Source organism: Neocloeon triangulifer, unplaced genomic scaffold (genome assembly GCF_031216515.1).
Source record: "Neocloeon triangulifer isolate White Clay Creek 2 clone unplaced genomic scaffold, ASM3121651v1 ptg000012l, whole genome shotgun sequence".
Taxonomy (NCBI): domain Eukaryota; kingdom Metazoa; phylum Arthropoda; class Insecta; order Ephemeroptera; family Baetidae; genus Neocloeon; species Neocloeon triangulifer.
The window spans coordinates 6,741,416-6,760,477 of NW_026775554.1; the positions used below are offsets into that span (position 1 = coordinate 6,741,416).

Sequence of the window (19,062 nt, forward strand, 5' to 3'; positions counted from 1 at the left end):
CCAATCAGAAGGCCGGAGTCTGTTTACAAGTGGTGCGCAGTAAACGGTGTGCAGTAGTTTAAGCGGGCGCAACAAGCTGATCGCTGGACGCTGATCGCAGGGCTCATTTGCGCCGACATTGACTTTGACCAGCACACGCGAAAAATTGTGAGGTCACGCTTTTTTAACCTTTCTCTCAGGTCCTGACCTGTATGTCAATCCATCCTAAATCCTCCTGCTGAGAATCTCAATCGTTGCATTGTTGAACGTCATCGTTAACTCCCTGATTCCTGATGTCGAAAATGAATGAATTTGTGCGACTTGAAAAGCTGGGAGAAGGTTTGTTTTTTGACGTGGATGCTCGAAATTTGCATGATTTTCACATTTTGTCACAGGGACATACGGTGTTGTGTACAAAGCTCGCAACATCAAAACGGATGAGATCGTGGCGATGAAGAAAATCCGTGCTGAGGAGGAAGAAGGCATTCCTGCCACTGCCATCCGCGAGATTTCTTTGCTGAAGGAACTTGCCCATCCCAACGTTGTCTCGTACGCACAATTTTTTTGTACATAATATTTAATTAACACGCATCCCCACTTTTACATAGTTGAATAATTTTATTTTAAAGTGTCATACATAATTATGTATGTTTCTGGAATATTCTGCTTGTAAAAAGTTTCAACTCGTTGGACGATTAAATTCACAGGCTGCATGATGTTCTCATGGAAGAATCCAAGTTGTACCTTGTGTTTGAGCACATGAGCATGGACCTGCGCAAGTACATGGACTCTCTGGGCAAATCAACGATGCCTGCAGAAACAATCAAGTCTTTCCTTTACCAGGTAAATTTTTCATATTTATTAAGCCTTAAATTATTATCAAAAGAAATCATTTTTTTATTATGAGCAATAAAAAAACTTAATTCATAATCTATTTATTTTTAATTTCACAGTTAAACAGCTACTTCAAACTACTATAAAAATTAAAAATAAATTAATTTTAAATTTTAACTCAATAGATTACCCTGGCAATTCTCTTCTGCCACAAGCGCAGAGTTCTCCACCGTGATTTGAAGCCTCAGAACCTGCTTGTCAACGAGACTGGACGTATCATTAAAATTGCAGACTTTGGACTTGGCCGTGCCTTTGGAGTTCCTGTCCGAGCTTATACTCATGAGGTACCAATGGCCTCTTTTTAAGGAATTATGTTACATGCCGTCTTGTGATTAGGTGGTCACCCTTTGGTACCGTGCTCCTGAAATCCTGCTCGGCTCAAGCCGTTACTCCTGTCCTGTGGACATATGGTCCATTGCCTGCATCTTTGCCGAAATGGCCAACAAGAAGCCCCTTTTCCAGGGTGACTCTGAGATTGACCAACTTTTCCGCATTTTCCGGTGAGAATTTTGATGTGCTAAGTATTAATGAACTAAATTTTTATTAGAAAAATCCCAAATTTATGTTGTCAGAGTGAAAAAATCTTATATATTTTCTTATTTCATTTTACTGCTTTCAACACTTTAATGAATTCATCTGATTGTGTAGAAATGGTAAAAGTATATCATTGAAAGATTGTTTATTATTATTTTTTCTTTTCTTTAACAATGATTTATCCGGTCAAGCTTTCATTGTGTTAAAATATAATATATATGTTTCAGCATCCTGAAGACACCCAACGAAGACATTTGGCCTGGCGTAGGCGAACTTCCTGACTACAAACCTAGTTTCCCTCAGTGGAACCAAAACACGTTGGGAAAGCATGTGCCTACTATAAATGCCCATGGCCTGGATCTGTTGCAGGTAAAATAAGTGCTAATAGGAGAAGATATTTTTTAATCTTTGAATTTTATCAGAAAATGCTCATCTACAACCCTGTTGAGCGATTGTCTGCCAAAGATGCAGTCACCCACCCCTTCTTCAACGACTTGGACAAGGGCAGCTTGCCTGCGGTTGCAGACTAAAAACTTACCATTACCATCTTATTCCACAACATTGCATTTATTAATTATTTATAACATTCAGCTACTAGGCTAAGCTGCCTGATATATTCTTCTAGTTTCGCTTTTTTTTCTAATGCGCCTTCATTTTTTATTTCCCTGATAGATGTTTAAAATGTCAATTGTGATGTGCTTGTAAGCACAAAGTTCTTCTGCTATACTAACATGAGAGTATTAAAGTACAATAAGTGATGATGTACAAAATGACAAAGGAAAACAGCGTATAATTTCTAGATGATTTAAATTTTAACCTGAAGCATCATTGATGTTGAGGACAGAATAGATTGTACTAATTATTCTGTACTGAAAATTGTTTCATTGCTAAGGAAAATTACGATGAATTATTCTACATCCATACATAAAGTGTATTTTTTAAACTATTGGGTAAGTTCCCTCCAAAAGTAAAAATCGTCGCCATGCTTACCCCCACTCCATATTTTTCTTTGAAGACTGCTGCAGCCTCAATTATTTAATTTTTAGGTGATTTGTTCATTTGTTGCGCACCATGTCTGCTATTCGACTGCTGTCCCGTAAGTGCCCTCATACTCTCTTGAGGTGCAATGTCATCCCTGGCGTCAGTGTCTTGCAGAGCAGGAAGAGCTCCCAGTACTTTCCTATTGATGAGAAAATCTTTGGACTCACTGAAGAGCAGCAACAGGTATGATATCTGTCCACCTCTTTTACTCCAGTGTTGAGACTGGCATGGTTTTTACCCAGTTGCGGCAGACGGTGTTCAACTTTGTACAGAAGGAACTGGCGCCTAAGGCTGCTGAGATCGATAGAACAAACAACTTTCCTGAATTGAGGGTCAATATTTTATTTTTTTTATTTTTACACTCGTAAATAATTATATTTTGATTGATAGGAATTCTGGAAAAAGTTAGGAAGCCTAGGTACCTTAGGCATTACAGCTTCAAGCGAATATGGAGGTTCTGATGGCTCTTACCTGGACCACTGCATCATCATGGAGGAAATTTCTAGGGCGGCTGGAGGAATAGCCTTGAGCTATGGTGCTCATTCAAACTTGTGTATTAACCAGATCAATCGCAATGGAACCCATGAACAAAAGAGTAAATACCTTCCAAAGGTAACTTTCTCTAATATAAATTATGAAATTATGTATTTTCCGAAAAAATTCCTTTGTAATTTATTTTTCTTTTTCATGCATGTATTTACAATTTTTTTAAAATAAATTGATGCCTTGATATTAACCAAGAGAAATTTTTTATTCATAGCTGTGTTCTGGTGAGCACATTGGTGCACTTGCTATGTCAGAACCGGGAGCAGGGTCTGATGTTGTTTCGATGAAACTGAAGGCAGAAAAGAAAGGGGACTACTATTTGCTAAACGGAAATAAATTCTGGATCACTAATGGCCCTGATGCTGACACTCTTGTGGTAAATTTTTTTAAACTTTATTTTCAAATAAGACTCATTACATTATGTTATAAGTTTATTTTTCTTCTATTTTAGGTTTATGCAAGAACAAATCCCAATGCTTCCAAACCACAGCATGGAATTACAGCCTTCATTGTTGAAAGAGGCACTGAGGGATTCAGCACAGCCCAAAAGTTGGATAAGTTGGGAATTCGTGGCTCAAGTACTGGCGAGCTCATTTTTGAAAACTGCAAAGTCCCTGGTACGGTATTTTGTTTTAATTTACTACATTCATTTCATATCATTATCAATTCATCATCAATAGCAAAAAATATATTGGGAGAAGAGAACAAGGGCATCTATGTGTTGTTCAGTGGATTGGACTTGGAGCGTTTGGTGTTGGCCGCTGGCCCAGTGGGCCTGATGCAGGCAAGCTGTGATACGGCCTTTGAGTATGTTCACCAGCGCAAGCAGTTTGGTCAGCGCATCGGCGAGTTCCAGTTGATGCAAGCCAAGATTGCCGACATGTTCACCTCCCTGTCGGTTTCGAGGTCCTACATGTACAATGTGGCCAGGGCTTGCGACGGGGGTAGCGTCAGCCGACGTGACTGCGCCTCCGTCATTCTCTTCTGTGCCGAACAAGCCACTCAGGTTGCGCTCCAAGCCATCCAGTGTCTTGGTAAGATGATCGTCTTTTTTACTATGAAAATAAAACCCCAGAAAACTGCAAAAGGAATAAAACACTTTGGCTATTCATTCTAAAAGGGCCAAAAAACAATTACAAAATAATTTGTACCCTTATCAAAAACAACAGTCCCAAACGACCTCGTATTCTTTTACACAACAAAGTATTTAGGGGAAATGGTTGTTTCACGGCCTCGAACGACCTCTAATGATCTTGGACGGTCTTGCCACATTTTACCTTAAAAATTGCAAACAGCTATCATGAATTATAAGAAATTTGTGACTCCTAAATTAACTTTCTATTTTTGATCTACTTCCAAATTTTTTGTTATCTATTCATATTCTTCATATCTATTCTATCAGGTGGAAATGGCTACATAAATGACTACCCAACTGGGAGGTACTTGCGGGATGCCAAATTGTATGAAATTGGAGCTGGAACAAGTGAGGTGCGTCGCTTAGTCATTGGCCGCTCTCTCAACGAGTTGTACAAATGAAAAAGTGCCTGATATTTCTTGCCTGAAATCGCTAAGGTAGAGAGTTATTGGAGTGACGAAGTAATCCGACAATACTGAAAATGAATTCTGTGATCCAATCTGCCATATTATCGATATTATCATACTCCTACACTCTATTTTACTCTCAGGATCACTATAATAAATCAAGAGTAAAGAGCTTTGCTCAAAAACACTATAATAGAAAAAATATATTTTTTAAAATGGCGTTATACAAAAATATTTTTAAAATAAAGTGCAGCTCTGTTTAAACCATGCATTATTTTTAGCATATCAAAGTTCCAATCTGCAAGATAAGTTATCTCGAGAGTACTGGCATCAATAGTTCAAACAGTTCAAATCTTACCAAACATATTTAGCATCTAGTCAGATGTTTGCAATGTTTTTAGCAACAAAAAATATTAGAGTAGCATTTGTTGTCAGATGCAGATTTACCCTTAACCTTAAAAGATGCTTTTCCAACTTCTCCCCAATAGATGAGAAAGTTTTTGGTCTCTCAATAAAGCAGCAACAGGTACTAAAAAATTTTAACAACAACATTTTTAGTTTCAATTACATATATAGCTTCGCCAAACTGTTTTTAATTTTCTGCAAGAAGAACTAGCGCCTAAAGCTGATGCCATTGATGAGAAAAGTGACTTTCCAGAATTGCGGGTACTTTTTATATTTCTCAAAGCATTAAATTATTCTAACAATAGTTTGAATTTAGGAATTTTGGAAGAAGCTTGGAAAACTAGGCTTGCTGGGCATCACGGCTTCAAGCAAATATGGTGGCTCAGATTGCTCTGTTTTAGAGCATTGCATTGTTATGGAGGAAATGGCCAGAGTGTCAGGAGGAATTTCTTTGAGCTATGGCGCCCACTCCAACCTTTGTGTCAGTGCTATCAACAAACACTGCACTGATAAGCAAAAGGAACAATTTTTGCCGAAAGTAAGAAAAAATGAGGCTTACTGAATTTAAACTTACTCATTGATTATTTTATCTTGTGTATAGCTGTGTTCCGGTGAACACATGGGAGCCATGGCTATGTCGGAACCAGAGGCTGGGTCTGACGTTGTTTCGATGCGACTGAGAGCTGAGAAGAAGGGTGACTACTTTGTCTTGAATGGGACAAAGTTTTGGATCACCAACGGACCAGATGCAGATACACTTGTGGTAAGAACTATAATAGTTTTTTCCAATTGATACGTTTATTTCTCACGCTTTGGGACAGACATATAAAAACATTACGAATTTATTTAGGTTTTTGCGAAATCAAATCCAAACGCTGCCAAACCTCAGCATGGAGTGACAGCCTTTCTTATCGAAAGGGGCATGGAGGGTTTTACTAATGGCAAGAAACTGGATAAACTTGGCATCCGTGGCTCCAATACTGGCGAGCTGATTTTTGACAACTGCAAAGTCCCAGGTATATTTTCAAATAAGAATTTTTTCAATTTGCTTTGAAAATATTATTTCAGTAAAAAACATTCTGGGCGGAGAAAACAAGGGCATCTATGTGCTTTTTGGTGGTGTCGATCTAGAGCGGGTTGTTTTTGCCGCAGCGCCAGTTGGCGTGATGCAAGCATGCTGCGACGCCGCCTTCCAACAACCCTCTGAGGACCTACTGCTACAGGCCAAAAAGGCCGACATGTTCACCACTCTGTCGGCCTCCAGGTCATACCTTTACTCTGTAGCCAGGGCTTGTGACCAGGGCAGCGTCAGCCGCAGAGAATGCGCCTCGGTGGCCTTGCACTGCTCCGAGCAAGCCACCCAACTTGCCCTTCAGGCCATCCAGTGTGTTGGTGAGTACCACCTTATTCCTTTGCATGCACTCTAAAAATTTGGGACAAAAGGTGATATTGGTCGGACGGTGCGATACCTGCGCGACGCCAAGCTGTACGAAATTGGCGGCGGAACGAGTGAAGTCCGCCGACTTGTGATTGGCCGCTCCCTCAATGAACTTTATCTCTGATGAAGGTAGACATTTAAAGGAATAATCAGTTGTGATTCGAAATTCATTCTTTATTTTGCAAACTCTTGTATAACTTAATTTCAATTCGGGCAATAAGATTCGCATTTATGCACAAAAGACATCCAGCATCATTTTAAAGTGTATAGAATATTTACGCAACAGCTAGCTACTCTCACTTAGTGGCTCTTATTTACCTTAGGGTTAATTAAATATAGTAACATATTTGCAATATAATTTAATTCAGAAATTCTCCGTAACATAAATTATTACTCTCCAATCGAGTGTTCTCTTTTTACATATCAGTATTAACAATTTTTCATTTCATAAAAATAGCAATATTCAAATTCATCTTTTTGCGATGATTTTTGCGGCGAAATAGGTAGATTAATTAATTAATTAATACCAGCTTATAGACATCGTTGCCTTTTAAAAGTCGCTTTCCCCAAGGACCTCATTCATGAGGCGTCTGAACGAGTAGCTCTGGTGGATCTTGTCGTCTCCCAGCAAATTCTCCTGAAATGGAAATTAAAATTTGAAGCCCTTATACACATTGTAGATGAAGAGGATGCTATATCTAAATTTTGAAGAAACAAAAAAATTTGAATTTTGAAAATTAAACCAATTGATTTCAAATTCACTTACTGGCTGAGGATGAGGAGATTTTGCCTGTTGTTGCTGAAATGGCAAGCAATCAAAAGGTGAATTTCTAAAACTGGAAAAGCTTTTTACAGCGTCAAGACACAAGTGAGAAAAAAGAACCAAAATTAAAAAATCTGAATCTAGTATGACCCAGAACTAAAGTTAAAAATATAAATTTTAAATATTTCAACCTTGCAAAAATACGCAATGGAAGAAACTTACTAAGTGGCTATGTACTTTTTTTTATTATTAACAATATTAAAAGAAAAATTCAGAAGTTTTGAATTTGAATTAAAATTTTTTATGTGAAAAATTTAACATCAACACAAAATTTGAATAATCTAAGAAAATTTACAGTTGCTCATACTGCATTTAATAAAAATCGTACCCTCTGCAATTGGTTGAGTGGTGGCTGGATGTGCTTCTGTGGGGTGAACACCTTGGGCTGAATGGGCTCTGGCACCTCAGTGACGGTGTCGCCGAGTTCCGAGTCCTTGAGCGCCTTGAAGGTCTCCGACTTGGCAGGGTCATAGTACAGCGTCTTCTTGCCCTTATAACTGCGGGGTTGTGCACACGGGGGGCGGATCACGGAGGGTTGGGGCACAGACAGAGAGTTCAACAGGTGAATTCCAGTTTCGATTAATTCTGTTAGCGAGGCGCTTCTAATTTTTGTTATTTTTTTTTTTTTTCATTTTGTTTAGCGTTGGTCAGGCGTTAGTTGGAAGAGAGAGAGAAAAATTGGGGGGAAGAGGAGGTCAAAACTTTAATTAATGACCTTACTCCTTGTTGATTGTGTGATTATTCGACTGATTTGTCTCTCAAAAGTGACGGGTGAAGGATGGTTGGTGTTTTGGGGGTGGTGGTGGCGGCTGTTGCTTTTGTTTCAGGAAGGAAAGGTCAATGAAAATACTGAGATTAGCCGTGCACCACTGTCCTTTGATACTTTAATTTCAAATTACTTTATTTATCATTGTGTGCAGGTTGTGTTTTGTGGAAGAAAAATCTTTTCTATACTAATAAAGTCAATCTCAAGTGTTTTAGAAATACTAACTTGAAAAATCAGGCAATTTTTTTAAATTCGTTTAAAATCTTTTTATATAAAACAGGCTTCAGCTATAATGGGAGGCTTAAATAAAAACTATAAGAATTTCAGATGACTTGCGTGTATTTAACAAAAAAGCTCTCATTAAAGGCTATAAAAATAAGTTATCATTTCGTTATTTATAATTTTACAGTAGCCTTTTTTAAATGTGCGGCAACGATTGAGCCTTCAAATTAATTTATCTTATTATTTTCATTTCCCTTTTCAAATGTTCAATAAATTTTTTGCTATTTTCATTTTCACATTTTCCTCCTCCTATTGCATAGCCTCTGCCTTTAAGAGTACCCAAAACTACAAAGAATCAAGCAACTTGATTTTCATTCGCCTATCTACTGTCTCAGGACGCGACTTGCCTTGCTAGCCTAGTGCATGGCTGCCCTCTCGGCAGTCTGGGCATTGAGAAGGTTCGTCGGTAGGTGTGCGAGTAGTAGTGTCTGCTTTTTTGTAAAGTAAATTTTTAGTGTAGAATGTGTGCGAAAAATCGATGCCTAGCAGTTTTGCGATTCGGATATGAGTTGAAAAAAAAAACTAAAATGACACTCACGGTGTGACTCCGGTCTGCGCCTGCACACTGTCAGCGATGTTGTCCTCTGAGTACAGGCCGATTGGCGAATTGAACTGCTTGTGCATCACCTGCAATTCAAGCACCAGTAAAATTATTTGGCGTTAAAATTAAGCCAGGCAAATTGATTATGGTCCAAAATGGGTAAAAAAGTATGACGGTTTGAAGAGCCTTCAAAGTAAAAATTCTGAAAATTTAATTTTTTTTTTAATTTTTTTTATAAAATTGTTTGTTAGATCAGATTTGTGAGAGATGAAATTCAAAGCGGCTCCGTATATTTTCAACCTTACGGAGCGCTTTCGGCAAACAACACTCAAAGCTGTGGGTGAGAAAATGGTATTTATTTCAGAACTGCTTCCAAGTGCTGCCAATATGTGAATTTGAGACCATGCCAATGATTTAGAAAGTGCATGTACAAACAAACTTTGAAAACATGTGTATGATTTGTATTGTGTATGTACAAGACACAAACAGCCATGGTCGTTCTGCATCATGGTTTGATTCTTCTTCAGAGAGTATATTATGTGCTGTGTATTTGGATACACGCCGGGCAAACAAAGAAAAACACACGCTCCGTCCGTGACCACAGGACTGAATTTATACCTTCTTAGCGGCGTCGGGACCAGCCACGCGCTCCAAAACTGTGTCGGCCACCTGTGTTGCACAAAGATCGTATGTGCAGAAGCGACAATAATGATCAAAAGTTTTTGTATTTAAAGAAAACGGGAGACTAATCTTCTGCTAAAGAGGGAATTAAAGAAAACCAAAATCGGCTGCGGGTGGAAAACAAAAGAAAGAAATGTAAAATTTGCAACAAACTAACCTTTTGTTTCATCAAAACCTCAAGGTTCGGGTCGTAGTGCTGTGGGTTGGCTCTCATCGCAGGGTTGGGGTGGTGTTGCAGGTAAGAGGTCGTTGGCACCTCGCGCTTCACTTTGGCGCCGGGCAACACCAGTGGGGTGGTGCGGTACGGCTAAAACAAATTCAAAGGATTCTTAAATAAATTTATCACTTTTTTTCTAGACAACGAAAAATTGAGCGATTCAAGATTTTTTTTTTTTAATTTCACTTTGAAAGAAAATCTGCTTTTAGATTTTGTTCCACCTTGCTCAAATTTCATGTTTGAAATTTTGGCAACTTGAAATTTTTAGGAGGGTATATTCCTGTTTTACACAATTTTGCCCCGAATCCGAATGTGGCACACGTCAAACGATCTGCCGCCGCGTTCCTTTTGATGCTGTGTTTGTGTTTGTGACGCGGGCTAATTCCGTTGGCCAACTCTTTCGTCCCTAAATCAATACGAAATAATTCTGCTCCGTTGGCCTCAATTTCTCCAAAAGCGCGATCTGCTTTACTTTTTAATTCCAAATTTAATATATAATATAAACCGAAAATTGTGTTTATTAATTGTTTCCTGCGTGACGTGGGTAGATAGAAAATGGCGAGACAAAATTTTATTTTCAAGTTATTACAAGTCGGGGGAGGCGTCAGGCAGGCCGGCGTGGGCAAGTGCGAGGAAAAAGAAGCAGGCCACGTGCTATTTTCGGTGGCCAGTTTCAAGAGAGAGCGAAGCCGTTCGTTCTCTCGCCCAATCTTTTCTCTCTCGTCCGAAGCGACTTGATCCGATTTCTGATGGCCTTCCATGGAGCACCGCAACTGGACGCAAACTTCCCTTTCATTTGAAAATGAATCGACCGTGTTCGGGGTGGGCCAAAGGAAAATAAATTATGCGTCAAACTTTCATTTTCGAAGAAAGAAAACAAGAAACCAAAATCTTGCTACCCTCAATTTTTAAATTCCTTTTTAAAAAGGAAAAAATTCGAAATTTTTTTTTGAAAACTTGCATCTATTTTATTATAAGGTCAAAGCATAAAGAAGAATTTTACCAATTAAAAAATCGTTCATAAAGATTATGAGAAGTTTTGCGTACAGAAATGTTTAAATGATTTCCTACAAGTATTATTAAAATTCTGATTGAAAATTTCAAGCGCGTTGAAATAAGAAATTGTTGAATATTTTATGTTTACTTTATATATAATTTATTTTTAAAAAGACTAATGCTGTCTGTTTCTAAAATTACAATGGGTTAATTTGATGTAATTTTTAAATTTTCTGATGAATTTACTGTTAACTTTTACTGGGCGCAAAAACGGTTCTATCTAAAAAGAAAAAAAAAGCAATTAAAAAAAGAAAGAAATTAGTTTGCCAAAAAGGTGAATCACAAGTTTTGGTAGCAATATTAATTGTTGCTAAAAAAAAAACTGTTAAAAGTCGCAAGAAAAATATATAATTTACAGTTATAAAACAAAATGTATTTTATTTTAAACGGGGCGAAAAAACAGACCGAGCACTTCAGTAAATATTTATTGATTACTTGTGTAAACACTTTTATCAAAACTCTAGATTTAAAAGTTGCGTGTTCCAACCAAAATGATTAAATTAAAATTTGGCAAAACCAAAGTTCGCGGGCCGTTAATTTAATCTGAGCTAACATATTTGTGTTTCAAGCTTGTGACGTCGCGCTAAGTAAATTTGGCCCTAATTACGGGGCGCTTGCCAGTTTCTGACTGACGCAACTGCGTTCTTGCGTAATTAATTTCCATAAACAATTTCCTTTCGGAGTCTAATAATTTTTTGGCAGGTGTTTGCGAGTGGAAAGTAGAATTCTCGAATTTTCCCCTTTGCTATAATAAACCAAAAATCCCTAGCACTTGAGAAATACGATACAAATGTGGAGAGTTGCAGGCTCACCCAGAGGAGCGTTTCGGCGTCGTCGCGCGCGAGGTGGTGGTTGTTGTTGATAGGCTGCGAATGCCTGCGTGCCTGCACTCCGGCCATCGGAGCAAGTGACAATTTCGGTCTCTTCTGGGCGGTCGCGACGGACTGATTGAAGATGCTGGAACGTGTCGGTTTTTCAGAGTGGCTGCTCCATTTGGCGCGCGCCGCGCCGCGCAGATATTATAAGTTCGCACCAGACCGAAAATAAACCGCGGCCGGCCACATAACTGGACGCCGCTGTTGGGTGTCGTCCTTTCCACCCGTTGCTCAACATATTATATTATCGGCCAGCCTTTTGCAATCCACTCTCCGATTCGGTTTTCAGTTTTAAAACTTGCTTTGTCGTGCGTTCTATTTTTACATTCTAGAGAGTCTTCTCGAGATAAACTTTCATTAATTTTTGCTTGAGTCGCCATTATTTATTCGCGTCCTGCTCAATCGTCTGGAAGGCGCCGCAAAAGCAGAGACCCCTGAAAGCCAACAGCTGGCCGTTTTGTGTCGCAATCCGCCTACGCTCGCTTCAGAATTATATTGTGCCCCTTGACGAGCAGCACTCGAAAATATCAAACTGAAGATCTTGGAAGCAGATTCGCCACTTCTGAAACGGATTTGCGCGTCTGGTAGTAAATTTATAATTACTTTGCAAAATGCAAAGCAGATTGAAAGCAGATCAAATTTGTTTGGTCTATAAGCCAATATTTTGTGTGCAAAAGAATTGGTAAATTATGTAAGAGAGTGTAAGAGAGGAATTTCTTTGACAAAATTTACAGTAAATCTGTTTGATCGTAACCTGTTAATAAATTTATACACAATATTAAAAACCACGTAAGAAACCAATCCTTTTGCAATACTCTATTGCCTTCTCTAAAAGCAAAACAATGTGCGAAAACAACTGATGCCAACTACACTGCTGCTTTAAAAAGGCTAATTTGTCGCCTGTATTATTTCTTCGAAACCGCGCTGCTGTTTTTGCATTTCTTTGCAATCGAACAGAATTTAATTTTTTAATCAAAATATTAATTGAAAGAAAAAGGTCATTGCAATTTGATAATCGTGCCAAAGACGCCATTTGGGTGTTTATGAGTTGAACGACCTCTTGCTGGCCACCCCCATTTAGTTTCGCATTTCCTCACTGTCCGAAAGATTTAACCACCCGACGTGTTCTGTTCTACGAAGCGACCGAGTCTGAATCTGAACGACGCGAGTTTGGTTTGCGTGAGCAGTAGGGTACGCCGCGTCGGAGGAACGTGCGATTGGCGCAGCGCCAGCTCGCCGAACTGCTCTGGAGGACCAGCGATTTTTGGAGCAACCGCTCCAGCCATCTCTCGGAACAGATCGACATTTTTGCAAATAGCGAACTTGCAAAAGCGGAAACTCAAAGAATATTTCTATGGCCTTCAGTAAAGTTTAATTTAAAATTTCACTTGTGAGAAAAATATTTTTTAATATAAAAAAATATTTATATTTATTTTCCTTGAAAACCATCTAACAGTTGATCAATTTTATAAATTTTTGTTATGAATGGAGCGGAATGGAGTTGACGTTCATTTAAGGGCCTCGTTAGTTGCTTTTGTTTCTGATTAAAATTGACAGTGCGCGAAATGAAGAGGTTGCGAGTGTCAAGTGCGTCGAATGCTTTGCCGCTCGGTCACCAAGGGGCCGTAAATTGCGTGTCGGTGATTCAATCAGCCTGAAATAGCGGACGGACTTCGCCCTCACCCCGCCACAAAGCAAAAAGCTACTTTTTTAATTGCAAACTGACCTGCATGTCAATGCACTCCGGTGCTTCAAGGCCAAAGTGAGAGTTGGCAAGACCGGGCAGAGGAGGCGGGAAAGTTGTCACTGGAAGGTTGTGCACTGGACTCTGGATTGTCTGCAAATTTGAATAATTTATTCTCACAAAATGTTCGAAAAAGTTTTGCGTCACCTTTGAGAAGTTGCCACTGTTGGGCAGAGGGGCGCCGGCTGGTGGCGAGGTCAGCGCTGCGAGACCCTGAGGACCTCTGGCGGGCACCACAGGGCCAGGGCTGAAGACCTCCATGGCCGCAGGCGGCAGTGCAGTCTGAACTTGCAGGGGTCTATTCATGGGCACAGGCGACGCGTGTCCTCCGTTGGTCACTGGGCTTTGCTTGGACAGGGTCAACGGGGGAGAAATGGGTCCTGAGGCCAAGGGTTTCGGCTGATCTCCTCCTCTGAGAATGCCAAATTGACATGTTTAGCTAAATATGTCAATAGAAAATTTGCACTGTTACATTATTTTCTTATTGTTTGCCCAACACGCATTGTTAAAATTTCTAACTAAATCGTTTGAAAGGAATCTGCGATGTTTCCAACTAAAAAAAATCCAATAATTTTTTCATGTAAATTTTTTTGGCTGATTTTAATCTAAAACATTTTCATTCAGTACATCAAATTTTAGTTTCATTGTTATTCAAATTCTTTTATCAATTTGCGAAATATGAGAAAGCAGTAAAGCATTTGGAACGAGGAAAGTTGCGCTCTCATTATTTCACAAAGCTGTTGTTGAATAATCGCGCGCTTGTGTCTCATCTCGGCCGCTCTAGATGCTTCAGTCTTGGACTTGATCCAATAAATAAGGGCATTCCTGCTCGGATTCTCGCGCGACGCGGCGGCATTTTGTTTCAAAAACACGGCCGATCATTACGCCGATTTCGTTTTTCAACATGACAAAACTCTTTGGTCGGCACAACTATGTCACCCCGACCGAGTGAAAAAATCAACACTCGGATAAAGTGGGGGCGTCTCAATAAGTTCAAGTGAAAATGTTACCTCTGGACTTGGAGGGTGACGTTGTTGCCGGCGTTTTTGAAGAGGTGCTGCGCGTCTTTGTGGCTGAGGTGGCGGGCGTCGCGGTCACCGATTTTGGTGATGATGTCTCCGGGTTTCAGTTCGCCCTCGGAAGGGGTGCCGGCCAGCGCCTGTGAAATTTTCAAAATCATCAGTGAAGAAATAATGCACTCTGCTTTTACATGGAGGAAAGATAGATAATCTTGGCGGCCTATTTCCATTTTAATAACCTCTCGCGCCTCGCCTAATTGCGTTTGGTCGCAAACCATAAAGTCTAGAAATGAGATAGGGTGGTGGTTGCGCCACGCTCGCGCTCCAAACACGATTTCTCTGATCTCCTAATAGCAAACGTTATAGCTGCGCCCAAATTAATTTAATTTATTTGCTACGTTAAGCAGAAATGTTTGTCAGCGCTGAAAATTTTTTATATCTCTTCTTTTATTGTATTATCAAATTAAAAATAATTTATTATGTGTCCCACAAGAATCGTCGGTGAAAAAATTGAATAAGTTGTACGATTTGGATAAACTTTATCTTTTTTATAAGCACTTAATTAATAATTTCAAAGTGCGAATAACGTCACCTTATCAGAAAAAATTTATAAGCATGGGTACATAAGCAAAATAGTTTTGAAGGTGAGGGAATAGGTCCAATAAAAATTTTGAAAATTTACAAATTTATATAGGGCCTCAAAATAATATTAGTTTTTGTTAGACAAAGATAATGGCAATGGCAATAATGGGGATGTTTCTTGCAAAGATGCGTCTCCCTTTTCAACAAATCAGCTGTGATTTTTGCTGCGTAATATCATGAGACGTTAAATTAATATTTATAAATTTCATACCCTTGTAACCCTGGTACACAAACTAAAATATTTTTAATAATTAAAAAAAAAATAAAAAAAAAAATCTTTTTAAAAACATTTTTTTAATCTTTTAATTTTTTTTAACGCTACAAAGAATACTTTGTATTTCGCAGGATTTAGTTGCTAATTAAGTTAATATTTTTCCATCTGACTCATTAAAATAATTATCTTTGCAAAAATTTGATGTCAGTCGAAAGGCAGGTTGATCAGAACCGAGTGCGAATGTTGATGTGATGTCGACAGGCAGTGTTGCAATGCGAGAGTTGCGCGAGGTCAGTGTTTGCGTTCTGGGCGGCGTTTGGCTCACCCTCTGCACGGTGAGCGGCATGCCGAGGTCGGCGCCGCCGGCCAGTCGGAAGCCCCACGGCTGGCCGAAGCCGTCGCGCACCAGGGTGACGGACACATTCTGCTGCTTCAGGTTGGGGCTGGAGAATCGCCTGCCGCTGCTGGCCATGCCGCTCGATGGCTGGCTCGCACCAAGTCGCACTACGCACGCACTCGCCTATCAAAAAGCACTGAGACTGAGTGAGCGCGGCCTCCACTTCTTCTCTTCGCGCGCGCCACCGCCGGCCGCTCGCTGACGGCTATTTCGGGCCGCAGCAAGCTAGGGATCGCACTCGCCCCCCTCCGAAAGGGAGCACTTAGCGCGGACCCCTTGCAACGGACAGATGCACCTGCACTTGACCCGCAAAGAAAAAGTTTGGAAAAACTGAACGCAAGATAAAAAACAAATTTCCATCACGTATAGTTTGTTTAAGATTTAAGAATTATAAATGGTGTAGTAAATTTTACTATATCCAATAATTTATATTATATAAAAAAAACTGTTACACAAAAATTAATAAATGAAGATTTTTTTTATCATACAAGGTTAATATTTATTCCGTAATTAAAATTTAACATTTTGTAAATAAATATCAAGTCATTTATATTTTCTCTTAACACGCAAAGATATGTCTTTTTCCATCTCAAGTGGGAATGAGGAGCATTTCAGCGTTAACTGTTAATAAGCCTGTTGACTGATGTGAATGCGTATCACCAAGGTTCAACCCAAATGCGGTTCTTATAAACAGTTATTCTGCTGCAAATGCAAATAAATAATCACCTGCTTTTTTCTATATTTTATTTTTATTTTTCGTCTACTCAGCACTGCTTGAGGAGTTTAATTTATAATTAAATCTCAAACTTTCAGTCACCCGATTCACCCATTAATTTAATTTAAATTTTATAATGAGGACACTGTGCTTGTCTCAGACAGAAATGCAGTAATGCGGGTTCTACCTTTCAATTAAAGCTACAATTTAATTCCAATTTGCAGTGAAATTTCAACCAGACACAATTCAGTAATGTATCTTTTATTTCACTTAAAATACGCCGTTTCATCATACTTAAATCTCAAAAGACCAAGTCATACTTCATTATTTTATGTCTTCCTCTTACCAAGAACATTTTTTTTTAATTTTGTTGTTCTTTAATTCAGAAATGTAGCCGTTCAAGTGATTTAACAATCTCAAACTCTTTAATCATACAAGTTTAAATTTAGCACCGTTATTTCTTCAAAAGACTCCCATTGCTTTTATCTGTTATAATGTAAGTTATTTGCAAAAATATATTCAAAACTTAAAGCAAGTATATAAAGTATATAAATCTGTTTTAAATTAAAATATTATTTAAATCAGGAAACCTTGTAAAATCAATTGAAATGCCCAATTGCTCTGTATTTGAATTGAAACGGTCTGAAACTGTGTATCAGTTTTTATTCAGTCCAGAAGCAATATACTTCTTCCCTTTAAACGAACTTTGTTTTCAGAGCCAAGAGAAGTCGCGAAAGCGGCGCGTCTAGTTACGAAATTTTTGTTTTGCTTGTCGTTGGGCACTTTGGCTAGACGCATGTGTTTTATCCACGCGCGTCTCTACAATGAGGCAACCGTTTTTCGTCCACACAAATAAGCAATAATTCAGCATAAAAATAAATTATCCCTCTTCGGCCGAGTCTATTTTCACCGAGACAAAGTCGAGCGAGCACTACTTGCTTACACTTTCGCTTCGCAAACACCAGATCAATTATTAATGATGCTAGAAGAAAGAGATCTGGGCGGTCACCTTGGGCTCCAGACCCGGCCGGCGGGTTATTATTAGTTATTGTTTCGCCGTCGGACGTGGGAGGATTATTAGAACCCTGCGTCGAGTGATTGAAGCCAGCGGAAATTTAGCTTTCAATGAAGTGCTGCGGAAGTTTTAAAAGGAAACGAAAATTAACTTCACAGTATTGAAATTTAAAAAATCGTGGTTCTTTTAAGGTTCCTCATAAAATTGACTATATTGATTATTAATAGTGTAAATAATGAAAAACAATATTAATTCATAATAAAATAGAAAAAACTTTCAAAATAATGATGCAGCTGAGATAAGAAGCATTTTTTTTTTTGTATGAAATCTTCAGTCATAACGCCACAAAACTTAATTTATTTTACCAGCAATATTCTAAATTGACTGGCAAAAATATGTAAAATTTAATGTACATACATAAAAGGTTATTTCATATAATTTTCTATGATTTTTTTTTTCAAGCACCAAAACATTTTTGACGCCTGCAGGAATCAAGGGTAAGCAACCCGCTTGACCCTGCTGCCCTCGCGGTTGCATAACTTGACAACTCGCCTCTCTTATCATGAAAATAAGGATTGTGAACACATTGTCGGCGACAAATGTTTTCTATTTTCGGTGTCTGAACAGGTGGTGGTGTCTCACCCATCCGTTATCCTCGTGCCGTTTGTCAAATCACGATGATCTTTGTTTTGAACTTTTGGCGAGTTCGAAGAAGTGATTCCGGCCAATAAAGTTGATTCGACGCGTGAGTTGTTTACAGAGTTGCGAAATCCCAGCCAGCATGATTGACAAACCGTCCCGAGGTTCGTTCATTCAGCCCGCCTCGTGTTATTTTTTTTCTTAACACTCTCTCTATTTCCGTCCGCGGCCAACTCGAATTTGGCGTCTGATCGATTTGAATAATCCGCCAAGTTAAATTCGTCCGATTCATTTTGCGCTGTCCTAATTGCCCTCGTAATAATAATTGTGACTCAGCGCCCGCGGTCTTAATTGTTGCAAAACGCTCTCTCGCTTCGCGGGAGTGAGTCCCACGCCTATTTTCGTAGGCACGACTCAATTTCATTCACCACTCAAATTAGATTTATTTGCAATTTTCTTAGTAAAAAATACTGCAAAATAGTCAGCCTTGTCATTATTTCAATTTTTAAACCGCAAGTTCTGAGAAAATATGTTCTTGATAACACAAAATTGTTTACATATTTAATAACATCTATTCAGGCAGCAACGTGATAGCCCAGAAAAATTTGCTTTTGTTATAAAAAGCAATTTAAAATAAGACTTTCTTTATCACTACCATGAGAGTAGCTGCATTACTAACTTCGTCATTCAAAAAATTCAATGCAATGAAAAAGCCAGATCGAAATCGAAAGTGTCAGCCTTGACTTTGACGTTCTTGCCAAAGATGTAATCGAGGCTTTTAACTTCTTTTGCTCGTTAAGAGAGTAAAAAAAGAGTTTGTACCGTGTTGTGTCTGTTCTTCTTCTTGACGCTGAAGACGGGGTAGTCGTCAGGGTCGGGCTTGTTCCTGGGGATGCGCCAGAAGGCAGGTCGCTCCATCTCGGCCGCCGGCGGGGGTTGCAGTGAGCAGAAAGGAAAGGCGCGCCTCGGAAATTCACAATCTTTTGGACCTCGATGACGTGCATCGCTCCTATGTTTAGCCACTCCCCCCTCCCATCCCGAGACAGCAACCCTCTCG

The 19,062-nt window shown here is 39.1% G+C and overlaps 4 protein-coding genes across 13 annotated transcripts; 3 read left to right on the forward strand and 1 right to left on the reverse strand.

Annotated features, from left to right (window-relative positions):
• The first annotated feature begins 58 nt into the window (after positions 1–58).
• On the forward strand, positions 59–2,233 carry LOC132197040 (cyclin-dependent kinase 1-like). The gene is made up of 7 exons (XM_059620077.1): positions 59–318; positions 375–528; positions 687–822; positions 999–1,157; positions 1,210–1,373; positions 1,635–1,776; positions 1,830–2,233. The coding sequence occupies exons 1-7, from the start codon at positions 273–275 to the stop codon at positions 1,935–1,937; spliced, it is 909 nt and encodes a 302-aa protein (XP_059476060.1). The 5' UTR covers positions 59–272; the 3' UTR covers positions 1,938–2,233.
• Positions 2,234–2,410: 177 nt separating this feature from the next.
• Positions 2,411–4,780, forward strand: LOC132197036 (isovaleryl-CoA dehydrogenase, mitochondrial). The gene is made up of 7 exons (XM_059620075.1): positions 2,411–2,631; positions 2,691–2,780; positions 2,839–3,060; positions 3,209–3,370; positions 3,446–3,611; positions 3,675–4,028; positions 4,397–4,780. Exons 1-7 carry the CDS (start codon positions 2,479–2,481, stop codon positions 4,528–4,530), a joined length of 1,281 nt encoding a protein of 426 aa, XP_059476058.1. The 5' UTR covers positions 2,411–2,478; the 3' UTR covers positions 4,531–4,780.
• Positions 4,781–4,911: 131 nt separating this feature from the next.
• On the forward strand, positions 4,912–6,774 carry LOC132197039 (isovaleryl-CoA dehydrogenase, mitochondrial-like). Its single transcript, XM_059620076.1, has 7 exons — positions 4,912–5,062; positions 5,113–5,202; positions 5,258–5,479; positions 5,543–5,704; positions 5,792–5,957; positions 6,010–6,333; positions 6,385–6,774. Exons 1-7 carry the CDS (start codon positions 4,919–4,921, stop codon positions 6,501–6,503), a joined length of 1,227 nt encoding a protein of 408 aa, XP_059476059.1. The 5' UTR covers positions 4,912–4,918; the 3' UTR covers positions 6,504–6,774.
• Positions 6,724–18,988, reverse strand: LOC132197035 (PDZ and LIM domain protein 3). Of its 10 annotated transcripts, none has more exons than XM_059620067.1 (11): positions 15,565–15,789; positions 14,375–14,523; positions 13,512–13,776; positions 13,347–13,457; positions 9,630–9,779; positions 9,410–9,460; positions 8,789–8,877; positions 8,598–8,678; positions 7,531–7,699; positions 7,146–7,178; positions 6,724–7,016 (listed from the first exon to the last, which is right to left on the reverse strand). In XM_059620067.1, the coding sequence occupies exons 1-11, from the start codon at positions 15,709–15,711 to the stop codon at positions 6,930–6,932; spliced, it is 1,332 nt and encodes a 443-aa protein (XP_059476050.1). In that variant the 5' UTR covers positions 15,712–15,789; the 3' UTR covers positions 6,724–6,929. The 10 variants fall into 10 exon arrangements, with proteins under 10 accessions (XP_059476050.1, XP_059476048.1, XP_059476053.1 ...); XM_059620065.1 differs by having other exon boundaries at positions 8,598–8,681; XM_059620070.1 differs by lacking the exons at positions 8,598–8,678; positions 15,565–15,789 and adding an exon at positions 18,828–18,988 and having other exon boundaries at positions 7,531–7,804.
• Between the last annotated feature and the right edge of the window lie 74 nt (positions 18,989–19,062).